Source organism: Globicephala melas, chromosome 12 (assembly GCF_963455315.2).
Source record: "Globicephala melas chromosome 12, mGloMel1.2, whole genome shotgun sequence".
Lineage (NCBI taxonomy): Eukaryota > Metazoa > Chordata > Mammalia > Artiodactyla > Delphinidae > Globicephala > Globicephala melas.
The window spans coordinates 1,187,720-1,211,013 of record NC_083325.1 but is presented as its reverse complement, the minus strand read 5'-3'; the positions used below and the strand labels follow the sequence as shown (position 1 = coordinate 1,211,013).

The following is a 23,294-nucleotide window of genomic DNA, read 5'->3' as shown; positions in this document are numbered from 1 at the left end:
AAGGGTCCTTCCTGCAGAGCTGAGGCAACGCTGACTTATTTCTTTAACTGGATGGCCCACTCCATCAGTTTGAGAAATTCACATTCAGGTAATCACTCAAGCCCCCACCTGACTGGACTGAGGGAAGCCCAGAGACTGGTCTTGGACTCCATTCCATGTCACCTGCGAATCCCCACCCCAAGGGGCAGGCTCTGTTTCCAAGGCCCCGCATCCCACAGAGGCAGTTGCCCTGGGAGGACCCAGCCTGCCAGGGGTCTGGGCTCAACCTCTTTTATACCTGGGGTAGCAGCGACCGCCGTCAGGCATTCCAGGGCCAGTTCCCGCCTGCAGGCCACCTTCAGCCAGTGGGGCTGCCCAGGGGGCACCTCCTGGAATCACCCTCACACTCGGGCCATGGTCCCCAGGCTCCATCAGTTTGAGCAGCCGGGTCCTGTGTCCTCCGAGCTGTCTCCTCCTTGGGCAGATGCTCTCTATTCCTTCATCCTAAATTCACGGACAAGGCCTCTGGATCCTTTTCCATCCTGTCATTAACATCTAGTCCCCAGAATTGGAAACAATCCTGCCGATGGGGTCCGACAACCTGAGGTGCGGTGAGATGATTCCTGCCCCGTCACATCCCCTCACATATCCTAAGATTCCATCACCTCCCCAGGCGGCCACGCTGACACTCATGTTGGCCCATTGTGCTGTGGGCGCCTGAGTTCCCAAGGTCTCCTCATACGAACGGCTAAGCCAGGCTTCTCCATCATGGACGGATACAACCGGCTGACTGAACACGTGCAAGTTTAACTGAGTGATAGAAACCTGTGCTTGCAATGCTTCCGCTATTCAGATCACACCCTGAAGTTCCTTTATGCTGCAGCTCACCTCCTGTGGCTGCTTCAGCCAGAAACTGCCACCTGGGGGTCTGGGGGCCAGTGGGGCCACACTCACTTTGTTTGGCTAATAGGGTGTTTTTCTGAGAACTGATGCCGACCGTTGAACACAGGAGAACACACCTAAAAAGCGGTCCCCCAACTTCTCTGGAAAAGCAGAAAGGTGGGGCAGGGCTGGGCTGCCACGTCCACCTTTGCAAGGCCCAGTACAGCCCCCCAGGCCCTGCACAGCCACCCTGGCCCTGCCACGCAGCCCTCCCGGCATCTGGGGCCCCCTGGCCTGCAGCCCACTTGTGCTACGGGAGTGGGTGAAGGCAGGGGCCCAAGGTGAGAAAGGTGAGGTTCGGTGGCCCCGTGTTTGCCCTTTGTGGCTCTGGTTGTGTGTAACAAGGGAAGCCGAGTGCAGGGGTGGTTCCCTCTGCCCAGCACGCCACGGGTCCTGGAACCCTTTCCTCTCCTTCTGGGTGACCCCTGAGGTGCCGCCAGGCTTCAGATGGTCCCCCCCTGCGGCCAGCACACATTGGTCCAGAAAGCGACCACCTGGGCCAAGCTGGGTGGCAGGGCTTTAAAACGTCCAGCCCACCACGGTGTCAGATGAGCGTCTTTTGTCAGTGGCTGAAGCCATGAACAAAATGCTCCTGGAGTTTGACCATGTTTCCTGTCATGTGGGTTGGGAGGTAGAGGCAGCTGGTACAAGAGAGGGAAGGAGACCACCCACCCCGGGGCCCACCTGCAGTGCCCTGGCCCAGCTCTTAGCCTGGGGTCCTGATTCCCATCACCTCTTCGGTTCCTTTTAAAACCTTGCTAGAGCTGGTTTCTGCTGCTTGAAACCCAAAGCAGCCAGGGCACGTCACCCTAGACAGCCCCTGCTCTCTGCCACCCCTCCCAGCTTCCCCGAGTCCTGTGTCCATGCCACCTGCTTTTGGATCAAGCATTCTGGGTCCTTTGTTATTCTGAGTGCGGGTCAAAGGGTGGAAGGAGGGCCATGTGTGGCCCCTAAGGGGAGGCCTGGCCCAAGGTCTGGGTCCCCGGGCAGCACGGGAGAGATGCCTCCGTCTCTCACTGGCAGTGCTGATGTGAATAACCGTGCACAATCCGCATTAGGAGAACCCGGAAGGCAGGTGGGGCAAGTCTCCTGCGGCCGTCAGAGGTCAGGAGCAAAGTTTCCATGAACTGGCAGCCTCACTTCGTGGACCAAGGGTGTGACTCAGTACACCCGGAACACAGACGTTAAGCTGTGCATTCAAATCGCCACTAGGCGAGGATTTGGAGGCTGTGTTTTCATTAATTCACAAATATTTATTGAACACCTACTATGTGTCAGGCATTGCCCTAGGCACTGGGGATATTACAGTGTAAAAATATGTGGCTTGCAGGGAGCTGGTATCATAGTGGACTGTGACCTTTTCCACGCATTCGGTTCTGGAGACAAAAACATTAACAAAATCCAGCCACAATGATTTCATAACTCTGAGCCTCACCTTCCTCACATGCAAAATGGGGTTAAAATAATTACCCGACAGGGCCGTTTAGAGGATTAAATAAAAAGATGCATGTTCGTGGCATTGAAGCCTCAACAACTATTACTTTCTTCCTGGAAAGTCAAAAAAGCTACACTTAGCTTCACAAACCGCAAGACAGCCAGACCGACCGGGAGTAGGGCCCTCGCGCCCTTCTGTTGTAGCCCTCTTTCGGAGATGTGCACGGTCCAGCGTCCTGCCCTGGACCAGGCTGCGCCGACCCCGGACTGGGCCCAGAGCGGCCACGAGGGGGCAGCGCTCGGCAGGGAATCTGTGCCACCGGCCGCGGCCCCGCGGCCCCCGGGCCTCCGTGCGCTCTTGCGTCGCTCTGACGCGCCCGAAGGCGGGCGCCGGGAAGGAGACCGCGTCTCCCCTCGCCTGCGCCTCCCGAGAAGGGGGTCGAGCGCGTCCCCAAGGGCGCCCTGCGCGAGGCTGGGGTCCGGCGGGCAGCGGCGCAGTCTTGGACGCGCGTCGCCGGGAGGACCTCAGCGCCCTCCCCTCCGCTTCGCCCGGCGCCCCGCGCCCACCCCGGCTCCGGAGCTGTCACTTCCGCGCGCCGCCGGGTAGGGGACCGGGCCGTCGTCGAGGAGGATGCCCGGGTGTTGGCTGCGTCCCCAGACTCCTGGCCGGCGCTGCCCAGGGAGGCGGTCCGCATAGCGCCGCCCAAACTTTCCTTCGCGGCGGCGTCAGGCGGAAACATCCCGCTCCGAGGCTCACGGAGAGCGAAGGGAGGCTCGGGCGCCAGAGGGGACAGGCCCGGGCCTGCGCGGGAGAGCGCCCCGGAGTTCCTGGGGACCCTGGAAGCGCCCTAACGGCAGGACTGGTGGCTGCGTGCGCCCAGGCGGAGGCAGCTCCAGGGCGCAGCTGCCCCTTCCCCGTGCCCCGCAGTGACCGTGACCTCCGCGCGCTCCCCGCGCACGTGCTCGCGGCCGAGGACGAGGAGGGGTCCCGCTGCGCCAGCTGGGCAGCCGCTCGCGGGCAGGCCAAGGGCGCACAGAGGCGGTGCGGGGGAGCGCGCACGCTGCGCCCCCGCCTTCACGGCATCGGACTGGCCGCTGCGAAAGCAGAGCCGCCGGGTGTTGTGCCCGACAGGCAGCGCCGCTGGATTCCGTGCGGGGCGGACTCGCGGAGGGACAGGTGTAGCCCGCATTCGGCGGCGCCTCGCGCCGAAGAACTGGGTGGGCTCGGCGGCCCGGAGGGGGCTCGCGGGGCTCGGAGCTCCGGTCCCTGCCACGCAGGCCGGTTGGCACCACTTAGCGCTGCCAGCCGCACAGAAGGAAGTCGCAGCGCAGCCCGGTTCCCCAGCGGCTGCTCGGGCGCGACCCTGGCGCCCACTGCCCGCGGCGGCCTCCGCAACGGCCCCGGGACCTAGAGGTGCGCGCCGCCGCCGGCGCCGCCCCCATGCTGCTCGGAGCGCCCAGGCTGTGCGCGTCCAGGGCGGCCGCCGCTGCGCAGAGCGAGGGCGACGGCGACAGGCTGGGCGGGGACATGGACGAGTCGTCGCTCCTGGACCTGCTGGAGTGCTCCGTGTGCCTGGAGCGCCTGGATACGACGGCCAAGGTGCTGCCCTGCCAGCACACCTTCTGCCGCCGCTGCCTGGAGAGCATCGTGTGCTCGCGTCACGAGCTGCGCTGCCCCGAGTGCCGCATCCTCGTGGGCTGCGGCGTGGCCGAACTGCCCGCCAACATCCTGCTGGTGCGCCTGCTGGACGGCATCCGCCAGCGGCCCCGCGCCGGCACCAGCCCTGGCAGCAGCCCACCCGCGCGTCCTGGTCCGGGCCCCGGCCCCGGTTCGGGAGAGGCCTCGGCGCTCGCGGGTCCTGGGGGCAGCGCCTCTGGCTCCCCGGTTCTCCTCCCCGCGGCGACCAGCGCCAACGCCAGCCTGCGCGAGCTGGCAGCCAGCAGGAGCGCGCCCCCAGCAAAGGTGGGTATGCGCTTCGCCGAGGTGTGAGTGTTGGTGGGGGGAGGGCGGCGAGGAAGGGCAGGGGACCAGAGGTGCTACGCGATGGCCTTCTTTCTCGACTTGCTTCCCTCCAGGGACTCCGTGAGTGTAACCTTCCAAGTCCTACTTGGCAACTCTTGGACATCACGTGCTCCCCTCCGCCCCCCCCCCTTTGAACTTCTCTTTGGCACCTGCCGTCAGCCCATCCTCTCCCCTGGAATCCCCTTCCGCTTGCACTTGCTCTGTGGTGGCCTGTGCGTGTGTGGCAGCCCCCCGCCCTCCCTGAGGCGGGCAAGGCTCCCTGCCCCCCTGCTCCCCTTCAGTCCCTCGCAAGGCTGGGCCTCTTTCCCCACCTTTTAACTTTGCTGGGCCCTCCATCTCCCCAGACACAGCCTTCCTCTCCTGGACCCCCAGACCAGCCCTCCCCACACCCTCGCCCGCCTGGACTGAAGTTAGCATCTAGTGTTTTCCCAAGTTCTGGCAGCTGGGAAGATGGTGGGCCTCCTGCCTGGTGTCTGGCCAGGGAGGACCTGGCAGAGGCAACTGAGTGCCTGGGTTGCAAGAACGCAAAGTACAAGCTCCTTTAGCAGGAGGGGAGAAGTTAACCTGGAGCCCAGGAATGCTTGGCTCAGCCCTTCTGGACTTGGCCCCTGGTCCTCCCCTGGGTTCTCAGGCCCATTGTGTTTCCACTGGGTTGCTATTTGAGGGGTGTGTGTGTGTGTGTGTGTGTGTGTGTGCAGCTACATTGTACAGCATGGACTGCTTCTGTTTCAAAGACCTTATCTTGAGGGTTCCGGTGATTTGGTTTCAAGAGCTACTTAGAGTGTGTCATTTCACACCCTCGGCCACCTTGGGCACTGTTGCTGGAGGGAGGCGAGCCCGTGGGATGCTGGTTTAAGTGAGAAACAAGGAACTACTCATGTTTTGTATTTTCTTTAAATGTAGAAAAGCTTGAAAAGATTCTTGGTTTATTGCAAATATCATTCACTTTAGAAAGCACAACCGTGTCCCTCTACTTTTGACCTTTTAAAGATCTGGTGGTGTATAAACCATTTAAATAATCCTTCCCAAATGTGAAGTGCTGAGGTGAGGGGAAAGTTCTCCATCCAAATTTCTCAGCACTGCAGTGTCTCTGAGGTTAGGAACTTAAGCCCTTGAGGGTTAAGCTTTGGAGTTAAAAGTCAGACTTTGCCACACTGGACTTTTCCTATAGATCAGGGAAATGGAGGCTCAGGGAGAATGCCCGTTCTCAAGTCAAGAATAGTCAAGGAATGTTTATAAATGGGGTCACTGCTGAAGGGGAGTTGATGTTAATTTATTTGGTTTTAATTGTGATTAAATCCAGCTACAAGTGTTCTTATTACAGATTTTCAAACTTTTCTTTCCTGCCTTGCTGTTATTATCTAAAGTATTATAATTAGAGGTCTTTATTTGCAAAATAACCAGGTTACTTCTTCCTGCTCGGAGAACTAAATGATTTTTGGAATGGCGCTTCTAGTGGGGACGTTTTGTGAGTCGTGTTTGATCAGGAGGGCGGCGGGTAACAACTGGCCTTGAGGCAGCTCCTGGGCTCCGTGGCATTTGTGGCCTTTAAAGACGTTTGTGAAGGGGCTGAACTTACAACTTTTATTCATAACACTTAGTACCAGGGAATTAATAATTTTTTGTCGCCCGGATTTTGGGATGATTGGTTGACTTTCTCTCGGGACACATACATACAGCTAACAGACTATGTCCAGGGCTGTCTGAGCCTAGCGGACTCTGGAACACATTTCCTTTTTCCTGTGTTATCTCAGTGTGACCCCCGGTCCTTTCTTCCAGGTCCCACTCACCAGGGGGACTAAGCTTGGGTCCTAGGAAGAGTCTGAATTAAATCCGATATTACATTTGATGATTTTCAGAGAGGAAAGAAAAAGTAGTGGCCCTGTAGACTGTAGTATCATCTAGCCTTTAATCTACTGATTTTCAATAGTCATTGGGAGTCTTTTTGGGCAACCAGACGTCCCGCATAGAGGGCTGCACTGTAAGCAGGTCTGTGAGTGTGGCGGCAAAGCCTTCAACTGAGCATCACTTCCTAATAGGCTCTGGTACTTGACTGTCCACTGGATGAAGTCCTGGGCCCGGGTGCTGCCGCGTGCTGTGGAATAGATGGGCACTCGTTATCAACGGGTACCATATATGCCTTAGTAGTAGGTGACTGTAAATATAAGACAGTCCCGTTTCCCATTGAGATGCTGCTCCAACCTTCCTTTGGGACGTGTGGACGTTTTGGGTGGGTAGATCGGCAGGTATCCGCTTAAATGTTTGTTAATTTAGTGACAGGTAGCTGCTGGGAATGTACTCACTCCGTTTGGTTCCTGAAGCACTTTCCACACCTTTCACTCACATCTTTCACCAGCGTTGCCTGGACCCTCCAGCCTGGTGGGCGGAGCTCTGCTTTCACCTGTGCCTCTGAGACGAGGCATCAGGGATCAGTTAATTATGCTGCCCCGGAACCTTTACACTGTGTTACGATGCCCAAGGCTAGCAAATGCTTGCCATGCTGTGCTGGCACTCAGAGCCGCCTTAGCTCTTTGAATGCGCTGCCATCGCAATTGCTGAGTTTCTTGGCCTAATCTGTTTTTTGTTCTGTTTTACAGTTTTGCAAGGTGACCCCTTAAACACCCTAACTACATTGATGGAGGTTTTCAGTGCAACTTGTCTTTCCGGGAGGGTTTTGAGGTTCTCAACTGAGTAATTCAGAGAGTACTTTTTAATGTGTCTGAATAAGGCTCTAATATATCAGACAGTTCCAATTTTTTGTGATTATTTTGGTGGGAATCCCTTGCCTTGTATTTGGCGTACACAGCTTTTGCTACGTACCTGCACTGGGCCGGGCACCATCCTGGGTGAGCCAGGCGGGTGTGTCCCCTGATGGAGCTGGCGTTAGGGGCCGAAGCCGTTGTGCTCTCAGGAGGTTCCTGTGGGCACGGGGCAGGTGTCGGCCAGAGTTCTGTGAAGGTTAAAGGGAGGACGTCATCACAATCAAAGACCTCTGGAAGGCTTGGGTAAGGCTCTTGCTGATGGGAAACAGAGTCAGAACCTGTTTAGTTTGCCTGCAGTTACTTGGGGATGTTTAAGTTGGAAACCTGTGTATCTCTCGGCCAGTGTGACTGGGACCCAGAAATGAGATAGTGGAGTGAATCACACAAATGGTGTCTATAAGACATTTTATCTTGCAAACACACACGTATAATAACTCGCCATTTTTTGGATGCAGGATCTGGACTGTTCTTTGCCTTCTAACCTGTCTTTCAGTCACAACCTATGATTTCCTATTTGTTTCTTTCAAGTGGACTGAGAACTAAGAGACTTTCCAAAAATTCTGAGTGGAGCACCTTCCAGATTTTAAATAATCCCCCCTCAGTGTGTTCTGGTTTTGTTCCTGCTGATGTGAGTTTTAAAGCTGTCTCTCTTTGCTGAGTCTTTCCTAAGCAGTCACCTTGGTTTTCCAAAGAGTGACTTCTTGTGCACTTAGATTTCTTTGGTTTGCATACTGTTTAATTAGAGTTTATGTTTATATGTAAGTATGTAAGCACACTTGCATCAACATGCTTGGGAATCCAGACTCCCTGGGCAGGAGTGATGGCCTGGGCAGTGGCTGGCCAGGCGGCAGCCCTCCATAGGGTGGACGCCCTGGCTGTCCGGTGCAGGGTTAGGGTTAGGACATTACTGCGTCGTGGGGGTGGGTGGCTGTGGCTTGGTCTGGGGTGTAACGGGGACTCCAGAGAAGAGGCCTGGAGGCCTCACGGAAGCCAGGCAGCTCCCGGGATGGCAGACAGTGGTGACCGTGGTCTCTGTGACGCCGGGGCAGACGCCGGCCTTTGTGACAGATGAGGCACGGCCAGTCCTTCGGGACGTGTTTTCAGAAGGGCGGTGGGATGCGTGACTGTTGATGGAGCGTCTGCCGTGTGCAGGGCGTGCCGGGCGGTGTAAGTGTGTCTCCTTGCTTCCCGACCGCAGCTCAGAGAGGCAGCTGGTTAGCACATGGGAAGCTGAGCTCCGAGACCCCATCGCTCAGGGGCACTGGAGTTGGGGTGACCTTGAAAGGTGAACTCTGGACGCACCGGCTAACTGGCTTCCTGGTTAGACGCCTCTCCCTACCACGAACCTGGTTAATCAGAGACCCTGGTCCGAAAGCAAGGGGCCTGGGCCCTGAGGTCCACTCTGCACGCGGCTGCAGCTGCTTCTGGCTCGGCTGCTGTGGGCGGGCTGGTGCGGAGTGCGGTGGAGGGGGTCCCCGGGGAGTGCGGTGGCTTTGGGGGCAGGTCACTGGCAGCCGTAGGTCTGGAGTCCGGGGTGCCTGGGGTTTGTCCGGGGCTCCGTTCTGTCCTCAGGGATGCGTCCTCATCCATCCTTCTGCTCTGCCACCATCCTGGTGTCACCTCAGCCCCATCCAGGGGTCTCAAGGTTAGATGCGGGGGCCTTGGGCATCTCATCCGAGTGACATTCCGAGAGGCCAAGTGGTCAGTCTCCAAGTTGGGGAGCAGACCTGACTTGGCCATCTGGCCGGAGCCCGGACCAGCCCACCTCTGGGGGCTTTGGGACCCAGGACCACCTCCCTCTGAGGCTGCGGCCCCGCCCCACCAGCATCCCGGACTAGGCGAGGGAGGGATCCCTGGGCTCCTCAGGGTCCTGTGAGGATGGAGGGTGGGGGACTTGGTGGGCAGCCAGGCCTGGCACGGGGTGGGGTGTGTGTTAATCAGTGAGTGAGGGCACCTGTCTGCTTTACCGGGTGACAGAGGCAATGCAGGTGCAGGCTTAGCACACCCTGTGGGCCGTTGGCTCAGTGCCACCACTAACATGCATCTCGAAACCTCGAATCACCACTGAGGTGCGCTGCACAGGCCCACCTCACTGCTAGTGGGGTCAGTGTCCTAAATTACGGGGGGGGGTGTGTGTGTGTGTGTGAGAGAGAGAGAGAGAGAGAGAGAGAGAGAGAGAGAGAGGTAGAGAGATGCATGTTGTGCCTCTAGGTTCAAAGTCTACTGAGTTCCCATGACTGGATTGTTGAGTGTTGATGAGCGTCTAGCCAAGGGCTTGAATCTGTTTCACCTTTAAATTGCTTCCAGGTATTATCTTTGTTATCGAGGTAGCGTGCTTGATCCTTATAAGCGTCTTTAAAATGAGAAAAAGTCCAAAAGCTCATCTGTTTTAAGGAAGGCATCCGGGAACATGATCCTGCTCAGTGCGGCACACTGGTGGGGGCTGTGCTGAGAGGGAAGCACAGCGAGCGCGTCTGCAGGACAGGTGGCCCATCTACACCTCCCTCGTGTGCAGGACGGACTCACAGTGTTGTTCCTCATCCAGCGTGTGAGGCTCGCCAGAGCAGGACGAGATCGCGGCTCAATTATACAGTTGTTTCAAGGGTGCGCTTCAGTTCAATCTGCATTTAATCTTTATTTTCGCAGTTAACGTGCTCTTTTTCAAGGTACGTTTTTGAAATAAAACATCAAGGATTCAGTTAGGGAGAAACGCTCTTTATGGCGCTTGAAGGGACAAAGGTCAGTTTTCGTCAGATTTGCCTTCCTTGGTAGATCTTCGGATTTGAAGAACTTGATGCACGCGTGACGTCTGTCCTGTTGGAATCCTAAATCGCCTTGAAAGGCGAGGGTGTCGGAGGTGTCAGCTGTGGGGAATGGCTTAAGAACTGTGACATGTCTCCCTTCTCCCTCTGAGCAAAGTTGGAGTAAAAGAGTGTGTGAAGCAGCAGCTCGTGCAGATTCTGCTCACAGGCTGCATCTTTGAGCTGGACTCTGGCCGCGTTGGCGTGTGGGTGATGAGTGACACTGGTTCTCTCGCCTGCCGAGTGTTTGTGGTGGGAATGAGTCCACGGTGCTCATCTGCAAACAGAAGACACTAGGATCTTGGCTCTTCTACTTCTGGGACGTGTGTGCGCTGCTCCCGTGAATGTATGTGAGTTTCAGTGAATTAGAATTCGCTGCGGGAATTCAGGTCAACAGAAGCAGTGAGTGACATCTAGAAACACGCCGGCACCAGAAGCAGGTGTGAGTTGTTGTGGAGCCGAGGGGCTAGGGACAGGAGGGTGGGTTTTGGGCGGTGCCGAGCCGGGCGGGAATACTGGGGGCACAGGGGGCCGTCACACAGCCGTGCAGATGGGCCGGTGATGCATGTCTCTCTACTTCACTGAATGCATATCTGAGGACCTACTATGTACCAGGCACTACAGCCAGCACCAGGTACTTGGGGTAAGAATTATTTTGGCCTAGGAAGTGGCACAGTTTGCCTGCCGCCTCACCAGCAAATGCAGCACGAGGCGCATCTGAAACAGCGGAGACGTCCCGGCGGCAACAGCTGCCTTGCGTTCACTTCTCCTACACACAAAGCTGAAGTACCACCACCTTGTCCCTACACGTGTTCCAGAGACGTCTACATAAGACATAAATATCTACTGTTTATGGATAAACTGTGGGATTCCTTAACTCTTTATAATCATCCTCCCAATTCTACGTGACCTAAAAATTGCACCTGTCTCCCCTCCCCAAGCCCGTCTGAAGGTAACGAAAGCCAGTGTGTGCGTGCAGCATGAGGTGTCAGGACCGGAGGGGCACGTGGCCTGTGCCCTGTTAACACCACCTGGAAACAGACCACCAGTGAGCACAGAGGTGGCATCTCGCTGATGGAGTGTGACCTGGTCTGGTGACAGAGAGGGGGAAGGTCACACAGGGCGCTGCTGCTCCCAGCGGGGTTGCCGCGGTGGCCACAGACGTCCCTGCTGGCACCTGGCGATGGGCTTTATGTTAACACATGTTTCCTTTAATGATCTCTTCTATTTATGCCAAGCGGTCCACTAAAAAAATTATGGCAGTTACGTGAGGTTTGATTTGGAACAGATTTAAATAAAAAGTAAGTCAGATTTAAAGTAAGTGTTGTGAGGATGAGACCTGGGTGACTAGTTTGGATAAAAACCGCCTGGAGTCCTAGAATGACCAGAGTTCATTTTCCCTGAGCAGCTTGACTTTTACCTTTTCAACCCCTGGCTTGCTCTGCGCCTGAGGTGCTGGGGCCTGGGCTGCATTTGTGCCCAGGATCTGTAGGATGGAGAAGTTGGATGAGGTAAGTGTGAGAAGCAGGACAGCACCTTATGCTTGGAAGCCAACGTTTGGGTTTTCAACCAAATAGCAAGTGTGAAAACTTGGGATTTGTTTGAGGCTGAAAATATAAATGGGCAAGAAGTTTTAAAAGTGACATGTGTCCACCTGCAGCCAGGGGCCCACCTGGCCCGGAGTCATGTTCGTGTCCAGGAGCCTGTCAGGTGCCAGGCCGGGATCTGGACACAGCAGAAAAGTGGCACAAGGTTCTGAACTAAGAGACGGGTGTGGGGCAAAGGACATGGTCAGGCAGACTCTCCCGGCACCCTTCATGCCTGGAGCTGAGGGCTGTGGGTGAGACAGGTGGGACGGGGAGACAGGTGAGCCTGGGCCTCTGGGCTGGTCCCGTGCTCACGGCAGGGCTGTCTGATGAGCTGAGTGGAAGGGCCTGCCCTGGAATTGACATCTTCTGGGAATTGGGGTCGTCTTTGATTTTCCCCCTTCACCTGTGTCTGTGTCACCAAGTTTTATCATGACTCCCGGGAGGGACAGTTAACATCTTCCTTTCTGCCTCTGCAACACCGGCCGGGTCCCTGCCGGCCAAACTCCCCACTGGTGCCGCTGTCCCCAGTCTGCTGTGCCCCGAGCTGGGTGACCGCCCTGCGATGCCGTTTGGGCCACAGGTGCCCTCCACTCTTCCCTTTGGGCAGGTTCTAGGTCCCTGTCCTGCCCCACCCGGGCCCCAGCTGCACGGCCAGTAACTGTCCTGCTCTTCCTTCCCGCTGGGCGTTTGCCCTTGGCTTACGTCAGACCACCACTTTCTCCAGCGTCGAGCGCAGGTGTGTCCACGCCTCCTTCCTGTGTCCCTGGGATGCTTTAGAGGAGCATCCACACGTGGTCTGTCCTGCTTCTTACACCCCCGCCCGGCTGCCCTGCCCTTACTGTCTGTCCCCCATTTACCTCCCGGCACTCACGGGCCCTGTGCACTCCCGGAGCCAGTTTCCTACATTCTCATTGAATGTCTGTGCTCCAGAACCTATTCCCTGATTGCCTTCGGGGTCTTGGGTCTTTTCACCCATGCACATTGCAAGTTCATCAGGGTCAGGCCCGCGCCATTCCCTGGGTCTGCACCCTGTGCAGGAGCAGGGCCTTGGCAGCCGGGACAGGTGATGGTTATCGGTGCACGTGGGCTGCCTGGGGCCAGGCTGATGCCCCCTCCACACAGCCTTGAGGTGCGCCTGGGCCCGTGCTGGGCGCGGTGTGACCTCTGTGCTGCAGAGTCCTCATCTGCAAGGTGCTGACCAAGCAGAGTGTGGGCGCCTGGGCACCTCAAGGCTGTGGCCTGGCGGCTTCCTATCTAGAAGGAGCCGGGAGAACCCCGGCTGTGCATGAGCACCTCGGAACCTCTGCTAGCAGGGCTGGCGGGGCTGGCGGGGCTGGTGTTACTCTTGAGCCTTGAGTTTTCATTGTAATAAGTAACGGAATGGATGACCCCCAACAGAGTCGGGCTGGGAGCCTGGGGAGGGGCCTGGGGGCAAGGGCTGGGGGACCCGCAGAGTCTGCATATGGATGTTTGCTTGCGATCCCTTCTCCCCAAGCTTGGGATGTCCCTCTCATCTCATTCTGCCTCACCCACTGGAGCCACACACTCTGGGGTGTTCGGGATAAAGTAACGAACCGCCCCCTTCAGCTCACTCTGCTCCCAGTGTCCCCAGCCGGGGAGGCGACTGGAAGCCTCACCCACCCAGGGGAGTCACTGGCTGTGGGCAGGAGGGCTGGGCTCTCCCTTTTTTCTGGTTTCTATTCCTTTTTCCACTCTTGGTGACCCTGGAGTGAGTCAGAGAGTGGGTCTTCTTTTTGTCCAAAAGAGAGAGGTTTTGGCTGTACCTCCTTAGAAGGAGAAAGAAATGGCCGAAATGCCTGTTTCTTGGAATCACAGCTATCGGTGCCACTGGGAGGCCTGTTAGCAGGACGTGAGTCCAGAGAGCCGCTGCTGGGGCCCTCGGGGAGCAGGTGCACGGACAGCACGCTGCAGGCAGGACTGGTCCACGCGCCACGGGCAGCCCGGGATGAGCTGTGCTGCCTGCACAGCAGAGAAACGCTCTGTGTCTTTGTTATTTCCCGTCTGCTGCTTGGTCAACACATCTGATTCACGTTGAGTGAAAATCTTGCTGCCCTAAATGGAATTCTAAACACAGACCCACAAAGGGGCCAGAGAAAGATGTCGCGTCAATTATACAAGAGGGCGTACGTACGAGGTCTCACGCTGTCACGATTCCCAGTTCTTTCAAAAGTGATTTATTCTTAATTGTCCGCTGAGTGGCCTTTCTAGTTATATTTTTCTGATTCTAGGCCTTAGGGCACTTGGTTTAGTAACTTGAGTTTCTCTTATGAGGTTAATCCTCAGCTGTTTAGGTAAATTGTCCGGAATTAGAGCCTCACCTGTTCATTGTCACGCAGTAGTGAATACACTTCAATGTATGTAAATGGATTCGTGTACATACATATGTACACGCACACATATACTGATATATAGAAAACATACATATATATTATCATTTTATAAGTTACAAATGGAGCGAGGTTTGCGTAACTGGCTCTGGGGACCGTGGTTGCCCATGGGGCCATTTTGATGAGTGATGGACCCCATTAGATCACGGTAAGGTGCTCGATGATGTATAATTAAAGATGGCATTAGTCGGGCAGAAACCGCAGCATTTAAAAACGGGAAAGGGATCATTTCTAAGGCTGACACACACACCCAGGACTTAGGAGACAGGACGCAACGGGGGCGTATTCGAAAGTGAAGCTGCTGCGCTGGTTACAGCTGGTGTTCTCTCAAGTCTCAGATATTTGCAGTGTCAGAGACCTCGCTGGTTTAAACATTTATTTTAGGTGAATCGACAGGCTGTGGAATGGCTCTGATTGGTGACTCTACCAAGGAAAAGCAGTCCTGTTTTTGTTCTTTGCGGAGCAGGCCGAGCCCAGGTGAGCTGTGGTCTGAGACCCCGTCTGCACTGTCCAGCTTCAGCTCCAGGCCCTTCCTTCCTCTCTCCCTTCTCTGTTTATCCATCCGCTGGTGCTCTGGGCTCCAGGGCGGGGGAGGGGCGGGCAGCGGGCCCAGCGGCCTGGCTGAGCGCTGCCCCGGCCGTCGCCCACCTGACCGTTCCGACGTCTCCACTGGACGTTGGGAGCACCGCCCGTCCCACTGGGCTTGGCTCCTGGACTCGGTTAATGAGAGCCTCCGCCGGATGTTGGGAGCACCGCCCGTCCCCCTGGGCCTTGGCTCCTGGACTCGGTTAATGAGAGCCTCCGTCATTGATTAAGCGTGCTGCTGTTTGCATTCACGTTGACAGTCATCTGTACTTGTAACCCCCTCAGCTCAGGGGTTCCCGCAGCGCCTCACCAACCACGGGTGCGGGGCTCCCTCCCTCAGGGACAGGCAGAGACAGGAGCTCGGGTCGCTGTCCCGAGTGCCTGCTCTGTGCCCCCCGCCTGTGTTCCGGGTGAGGAGGGCTGTGCCTCCCCTCTGGGCGTCCACGCGGCCCTGTGACCTTGCAGAGGCTGACATCCAGTCTCTGACCCCCTGGAGCTTAGGCTGCGGGCATTATGGGGATGCGGCCAAGAGAGCGAGTGAAGTGGCAGCTGAACAAGCTCAGCTTCAGTGGAGACGTTTTGTGATGTGTGTATTTTATCCTCTAATTGGATGAATTTAGGCTAAAAAAAGGCAGTGAGCTTTCTTTGCAATCTATAGAGGATGTCTTTACCTATGGAAGAAATCGTCCTTGAAAGCATTGCAGCCATAGTCCGGTGTTAGCCCGGTGCTCCTGGACTTGGGCTGCACGTTGAAATCCCCCAAATGCTGCAGCGTGGCCCATCCCAGAGGTCCTGACGTGCCCGGTCCCGGTGCAGCCGGGCATTGGCTTGTCAGAGTCCTCAGGCGGTGTGGACGCCGGCCTTGGGCAGTACCGGCCCAAACCACAGAGGCCGGGAAAGTTTGGAGGGATTGGGGAGATGTCTCCTGGAAGCCCCTCCCAGCTCGCAGACAAGCGCAGAGGCCTGGGGAGCCCTGCCACCTGGGAGCCGGCCGGGTAGAGAGGGAACACGGACGTGGAGGCCTGGGGTCCCGAGGTGCTTGGAGCAGACGTGGTCTTGGAAGGAGGGTCGGTGACCAGCTGGACAGGGGACCTGGAGACAGAGGGTCTTTTGCAGCCATTTTATTTAGGAGCCTGACACTGTTCTGCTCATTCGTTCGCTTAAAAATAACTCCTTTAGGAAAGAGTTTCGTACAGAAGCAATACATTCAGCTCATTAATTCACTCAGTCCCTGTGACAGCTCAGTGACCTGGGCACTGTGACTGCCCCCACTCTGCAGGCCCAGAGGAGTGCAGGAACCAGCACAGCTGGGGGTGCAGTGGGGCCTGTACCCAGGCTGACTCTGGGCTCTGCTTGGGCGGAACGGCAAGGTGTGAGCTGGGGGTCAAGTCCTTCTCCCGTCACCTCCGAGGTCCCATCGTTTCCTCCTCACCAGGCTGCCCACCTGGGGGAGAAACCAGAAAACGCCCTGCTGTCGCTTGCTACATTGTCAAAGAGGCTGGCTGGCAGGAGGATTTCCCGGCGGAATGTAAGGAGAGTATGTGGAGGGAGAGCTGGGCGGCGTGGAGAGCGGGGAGGGAGGCGTGCTGTCACTCAGGGCTGGAGCCGGAGGTAGCCGCTCACCGCAGAGGCCCGCGCGACACGGGTGACCGCCCCGAGTCTGGGGAGACTGGCCGTGGGCTCTTTGTACGTTTGAAGGGCTCTCCAGTCACACGGTGAAACGAACATTATGGAAATGTGGTCCGTGACCCCGGGTCTCTGCCAGTGTCTTCCTGTCCAGTTTTCTTATGCAGCAGCCTCTGCCGTCCATCTGAGGCTTCCCACCCTGGACTGAGCGTTAAAATCGGGCCCAGATTTCCTCAGGGCTCCACAATTTGTGGTCATGGAAACGGACGGAATACAGAATTTTTCCCGTGGACATCTGCACTTACATGTCTCAGAAACATTTACAAAAAGCTAACGGATTAACCATGTGTTCAAATAAAGTCTTCTGATGGCTCGGATTCTGAATTTTATACTCCAGGCAGCACTGTCTGTAGGAGTAGAATGTGGGCCAACTGTGAAATTTAAAATTTTCTAGTGGCCACATTACAAAAGTTAAAAAGCAACAGATGAAATTGGTTTAATAATGTGTCTTATTTAACCCACTTCATCCAAAGTGTGAGCACGTGAGCATCACTCAGTACAGAACGTTAACGGGTGCTTTGCCTTCTTTGTCCAGGCTCAGTGCGGAGCCTGCTGCGTGTGTCACACGCCGACACACCTCAGCCCAGTTCCAAGGGCCGCCAGTGGCCGTGGAGCCGGCTGGGGGCGGCGGCGTTGGCGGTGGAGCTCCAGACACCGCGGTTAGGGGCTGAAGTCTCGCGAGCTCTTTACCCCTCGGTCAGGGGCTGAAGTCTCGCGAGCTCTTTACCCCTCGGGCGATCTGTGCCCACGTAATGCGCTTTTGGAGGGTCTGGGGCGACGCCAGGACAGCCTCGGAGCCGCCGCAGTGACGGCATGTGCGGACAGCACAGGCTCTGGGGGCCTCAGTGCGGTGACCGGTGGGGGCTTCAGGAAGGCGTGCTGAGGATCCCGCTGAACCCCGAGAGCGCGGGTTTCCCGCCAGGCCTCCTCGTCCGCAGGCTGTTCTCGGGGTCCTGACGGGCACGGAGTCCTGCCCCCTCACCACCCCGCCCGGGATGGAGTGAAATCCAGCTGTTGGTAGGAGGAGGGCCCAGAGTCCCAGAGGTAAGTGGTTACAAAACTGTCGCCTGCCCGGGTGTCCGTTTTCTGCGGCGGCAGGCGTACCGTGGGGGAGGGGTGCTTCCCTTCTCCGTCACCTGCAGGCCTTCGTGGTGGGGGGTGATGCCGGGGTGGGAGACTCTGAGCTCATCTCAGGGACGACCAGGCAGTGCGGCCTCGGGGCTGACGTGCCCTCGGGGCGGCGTCCGGGGCGCAGCCGGGTTAGGGGAGCGTTTGAAAATTCACTGCATGGAAATTGGACTGTTGCTTTTTCTGATCCACTTGGCATGTTACCAGATTTATATTCCAGGCTGTGGGGGCTATCATTCTCTTTAAATGGCATTATTTAACAAAGAGTTAGCATTTCATGGGAAATTCAGTTACCGATTCCGGCTGGAGTGGGCCTGGGTGGGGCCTGGGTGTCCCCTGCTGTCCCCTCCAATGGGACAGCAGCTCCGCACCCCACTGACTATTTTAAATGATTGTAGACTTTTGAAGTTGTGCTTTTGCTTTGAGGACATATCTTTTGTTACTTACAATTTATTTCAAGCAGAGTGTCTGGTCTGTGATTCAATCCTGAATGATACTGTTGAGCTTTGCTGTGGCTTCTGTGTAACGGTGCATGTGTAATGGTGCACGGGCCACTGTGTGTAAATTGTGTAACTGATGCAGCATACACCCCCTTCCCCCTACCAAACTGCAGGGCTTTATCTTAACTGTTTGGTTTGGCGTCTCTTTATTCACTGCCTTCACTGCATCAAGGATGAGGTGTGCTTGGTCACTGGGGGGTCACTCATGGCAGTTAGAGTTGTCCTGTGAGTCAGGGACGCCCTGGGGGCCCCTAAGCTGCTCTGTGGGCCTGTTGTGCTCCTGCATGAAGTACCCCATGTTGGCGAAAGCAGGGGTCTCCCCTCTTTGCTGTCACTTTAGGGAATGCTGGCTGTGAGCCGTCCTCCCCGCTTCTGTGGCTAATTTGCGGTTACCTTTGCAGATGGAACCAGCTGTGGAAATCGCTGGCTGGGCTTGGCACCGGTCTCTGCAGCTGTAGGTGGGAGGGTCAGACCGTCTCATCAAGGCTGGGGTGCATTTCGTGTCTCCCAGTTGCTGGTGGCCCGCCGGCCTGGGTGCTGACGGGGCAGTGCTGCATCCTACGTGGGGATCTCGCAGGGGAGCAAGTGCCCCGAGGCGTCTGTGTCAGGACGTTTGCATGATTCAGGGCAGAGTCCCTGAGTGTGAGCCCTAAGGCATGAATTTTACATTTTCAGAAAAGTGATGCGGGGACTTCCCTGGTGGTCCAGTGGTTGGGACTTTGCCTTCCAGTGCAGGGGGTGCGGGTTCGATCCTTGGTCAGAGGAGCTAAAAGCCCACATGCCTCCCGGCCAAAAAACCAAAACATAAAACGCAAGCAATATTGTAACAAATTCAATAAAGACTTTAAAAATGGTCCACATCAAAAAAAAAAAGAAAAACTTTAAAAAGAAAAGTGGTGTGAAGGGTTGTTGTAACTTCCCTGATGATGGGTTCAAACCAGTGGCTCCTGATTTATTGATAACAGCTGCATGTGTTTTTCAGTTTGAATACTGTCCTATTTGAAGACCTCCGAATAAAGGTTAACAAAGGCCGATTTCTCCCTGAAATCACACAGGGATTGCATATTCCTTCAGCTTGCTCCCTGCCGGGAAGGATTGGCAGCTCTGACTTGGGAGGGTGCCACGGTCTCTTTGGTGGATGGGGCTTCGAGTCATGGTGCCCAGCATGTTCTTATCAGCTGGAATGAGAACCCTGAATAGATTCCCCAGGTTGCTGTAATGTTACCTCGGGGGCTGTGATGGTGACCGAGGACCTTCACATATGTCACTCTGACCCACTTCATGCTCTGGGCCCCTGTCCTGTGCTGCCCACAGACCCCATTTCCGAGAGTCCCGGGCCTGGGCTGACTGCTTAGTTGGGCTTGGGTGGCTGTCACCGTGGAAATCTGGGTCATTCATGCTCTGTCCCATCATTCAGCGCAGCCTCTCCTCCAAGCAGTTGCTGTTCCGTCGGGGTGGACAGGCACCCCATGGCTTTGTGTGTCCATAGAGAGTGTTGTGTCTCGTGCACCTGATGGGGAAGGTGGGCAGGAGGTGGGCGGGGAGGCTGCTGCGGCCACTTGGGGTTATGAGGGACGCAGCCCCTCCAAGGCTGTTATTGTGCCTCTGTTGTCACTCCTGGGACTGGGGACCTCTGCCCTGAAAACCCACTCAGCTGTAGATTCCCCTCATCACACTTGGAATAAAGAGGCAAAATCCTGTCCAGATTTCCTGGTTAAGTCTGTAACTTACTGATAAGCCTGTCGAAGCTGTGCAGGTGGGTCCAGACCACCTGGGTGGGCTTTGCAGTTGAGAGTTGATGATGTAGATCCCCCAGCAAGGACGGGCGTCTGTCCCTCCGGCCGTGGACCCGTCAGTCCAGGAGCAAGGGCCTTTCTTGGCCTGTTTTGACATCCAGGACTACCTGGTGAGCAGCCGTCAACACGACTAGCCTTCCTCTTGGCCTGAGAAGGATTCTCCGCCTTCCTGGGGCAGCTGTGTGGTGTCAGGATGCACAGTGAGAATGGTCTTTGCACACAAATGACTTTGCACCCTGATGCACCCCTGCTGCATCTCCAGGGCTCCCCTCCCCCAGCTTCCTCGCCTCCTGGAGGGGACAGAAGGGTTTAGGCGACCCTCCCTGGGCTTCTCAACGCCTCTGGGCCGAGGAGTCCTGGGAGGGGTCAGCCCTTTTCCACAGAGCAGCCTTGCCAGGAGTTACCTAATGACCTGAGCTGTGGCTTCACTGTGATTAGAGCCCACCTTTGGATGCTGTCTCTGATAGTTCAGCACGGCCAGGATGTATCTGTGTGACCAGGAGGAGGAGAGCTGCTTTTGCTAAGTTCATAGCACTTCCCGGTGGATTCCAGGATCTCAGGACGGCTCCCCTGTCCTGTGCTGTGAGGGTGCCCTTGATGATGGTGTGATGGAGGTGATGGTGGTGATGGAGGTCAGGGAGGTCAGGGAGGTCATGACGGTAATGGAGGTTTTGGAGGTGATGGAGGTGATGGAGGTGATGGTGGTAATAGAGGTCATGGAGGTCATGACGGTAATGGAGGTGATGACGGTGGAGGTGATGAAGCGGGACTCAGGGTCAGTCCCCGGGCAGACTTCTGAGCTGGCGGGGACATGCAGTTATCCTCTCGGTTCAGAGGGCGCAATGGGCTTGGGGACTCAGAGGCCCGCAGGTGAACAGGACGGCTTCCCAAGCCCAGGAGCTTGGGCAAGTCTGGGCCCGGGTGGGACTGCAGCCAGGGTGGGTCTGAGTGAGGGGAGGGTGGGGGGGGGGGTTCGTGGAGGCCCCGCTTGCTTTTCGACTTTTCTGAGTTATTTACAGAGTGTAAACAGCTCACCGGGTTTTTATTGGTTGCAAGTGTCTGTCTGGTTGACTGTTCTTATATTTCTTTGTCATGTCTGTGTCTTGTCTGCAGTCTGCTTGGAATTCAGAGTTTTTGTCATCTTCGAACAAAATGATGGGGTTTGCTGTCAGTTACTCTGCAGGGGCAGAGGAAAGGAGCGGTGTGTTGCCTTCCCTGTGCTCCAAGCCTTTGCTCCTTCTTTCTGTCCTTCTCAGAAGGATGCTGGCGTCTGGGCTCACGGCAGCGTCAGGACCCTCAAGCCCGAAGTGGGACAGTAAGTTCATCTGGACACAGGACAGATATGCCGTTTCCTCCTTACCATCTGTTGTCTGGCAGACGTTTCCAGACAACATCTGGAAACATTGTCTGGGCCTCTGGGACTTTGGTCCTGGTGATGCCTTCCGGAGGCCCTGCCCCTCCCAGTGCCCTCGCAGGCCCCTGCCCTGTGCCCCAGATGGCCTTTCAGGTCCTAACACACTCCAGATTGGGAGGAGGAGGCTGGACGGCTTGCTCCTGGCTGAGTCTCTTTCATAGATTGAAGACTTTCTATTTGTGTTTTATGTGGATTTGTTTGTGAAAATCCCATTTTGTGTTCCCATGAAATACATGAATGTGCAGAGAACTGAATCGTAGCTGCTTCCTTTGGTTTTGGCAAAACCCGTTCCTTTTCTGGTGGCTTTGAGCCAACTTTCCCGTTTCCCAGTCACAGGCATTTCCATTGAAGTGACCCTGCAGCAGAGGGTGTGGAGAGCAGTTGCCTCCGTTGGAACCTCTGCCCCGGAGGGGCTGATGAGGAGCTGGCTGTCCATGCCATGTGCAGGGTCCTCGGGCACTGGGTCTTGAGTCACGAGCGCCTGTCTGCAGGAAAGGCCACTGTCCCCAGTGCCGGGCATGCACGTTCCTGAAAACACCTCTCCAGCTTCCCTAGGCTTTACTCAAGCAGCCGAGAGGTCAGTAGCCTCTGCTCACCACGCACTGACCCTAACTGCCCTTCCTGCCTGCGGTGGACTCCCTTCCCCTGAGGCTGCGTTTGTAACTTAAAATCATTAAAACATTCTTGCAATATCAACCCCTATCCTCCTCGGTGGATGAGAGATACACCCTTTAGTTGTGTGATTTCCCCTCCCCACCTCCCCCGCTGTGTCACGTGAATGTCTGTCAGCTGCCCAGCCGGAGGGCAGGGTCTTTGTGTCTGGTGGGCTCTTCCTCTCCCCCTTGCACTTGGGATGAGATGGCAGGTCGCCCAGGGAGCTCCAGCTGCACCACGCGTGGATTGCACACCCCTGCGTTCCATAGGCCCAGCACCTAACTGCAGCTGGTGTCTTTTAGAGAAGCGGACGGCCGTGGCTGAGGCCAGGATTTCTTTTCCAAATGAACATGTGAGTTCAGGGCTGTTGCCTGCTGTGGATCTCAGTGTGGATGCGTGTATCACATGTAACGTGTGTGTCTACACAGATGCTGGCCCTGTGGGGTCATCTCTGGGTAGTGGGACTCAAGGGGAATTTTAACTTTTTTCTCCATGTTTTTTGTTCTATTTAAGTTTCCACAGTGAGCATATATTATTTTTTTATTCAGATTTTTAAAATTGCCATCTTTTAGAGTTTTAGAATCTGTTTTTCTTCATGGAAATCGAATACAGACTGTGCCACAGGTTTCAGGATGACAGAATTGCAGAGTTGGCAAGATCCTTAAAGATCCAGACTTGAGGTGAGAGGGGGCAGAGCCCACGCCCAGGTTTTCTCCTTTTCATTCCGGCCCCCTGGCCCTTCCAGCCTCCAGCCAAGGCATCCCTGACCTAGGTGTCCATTATGTGACTATTTCAGGTGAAGATGGGTTATTCTGTTTTGAGATAATTTGGACTAATGCCAGAGTTCTTCATTTCCTTTACTGTTAAGGCTGCATGTTTAAGACCAGGGCTCAGCGAACCGCAGCCCACGGGCCATACTCATTCTGCTGGCGAGCAGCCTGGCCAGACTTGACCTAGCACGGTGGCCTTTCTTCTGTGTCACACAGTGTTGGGAAGCCCCTTGGTGTGGCAGCGGGGCCCATGTCCAGAGGGGCAGACGTCTGGACTGGGAAATGCATATGTATGTGGTACGGACCAGGAAGACGAAGCGTTAGTAAATGCAGTTTATTTGGAAGACGGGATTTTTCCTGATGGTGGTCATGAATTGACGTGGGAGGTTTTAATGGCCTTTCAGAGGACAAAGTGGGAACCTGACCTGTGTAGAATGAGTCCCTGGGGCAGCCCGGGCAGACCATGAGGGCGGGGCCCAGCAGGTGCTGGGACCAGCACAGGCGCTAACGTTCTCCCTCCCCATGTATTTTGGGTTCTCTTTTGGGCTTGTTCAAGCTGATGTCATCTGGTGGGGAGATTCCGTCTAGTTGCCTAAAAGGGGGGACTGTGTCTACCTCCTTCCGAAATACACATTGTGCACATATTTGGGTCTGACAATAAAAGCCCACACTCAACGTGCTTTGAGAGGCCCCCAGGAAGGGCAGCCCCCGCTGGTGGCCCTGGTCCTGGTCAGTTGCGTGGAAGCCCCAGACCTGTTCACACCTCAGAGTGGGATCCAAATCCCAGTTCCAGAGTCAGGGCTGAGGCCAGTTTGGTGCCTGG

At 56.1% G+C, this 23,294-nt stretch overlaps 1 protein-coding gene and 1 pseudogene across 3 annotated transcripts in view; one reads left to right on the top strand and one right to left on the bottom strand.

Annotated features, from left to right (window-relative positions):
• Positions 1-2,498: 2,498 nt before the first annotated feature.
• Positions 2,499-3,798, bottom strand: LOC132598268 (collagen alpha-2(I) chain-like; annotated as a pseudogene).
• Positions 2,784-23,294, top strand: part of SH3RF3 (SH3 domain containing ring finger 3) — a 206,834-nt gene continuing 186,323 nt past the window's right edge. For all 3 annotated transcript variants that reach the window (XM_060309733.1, XM_060309732.1, XM_030845045.2), the window contains exon 1: positions 2,784-4,318. In XM_060309733.1, the coding sequence (XP_060165716.1) occupies positions 3,797-4,318 (522 nt within the window). In that variant the 5' untranslated portion in view covers positions 2,784-3,796. The remainder of the gene's footprint in view (positions 4,319-23,294) is intronic.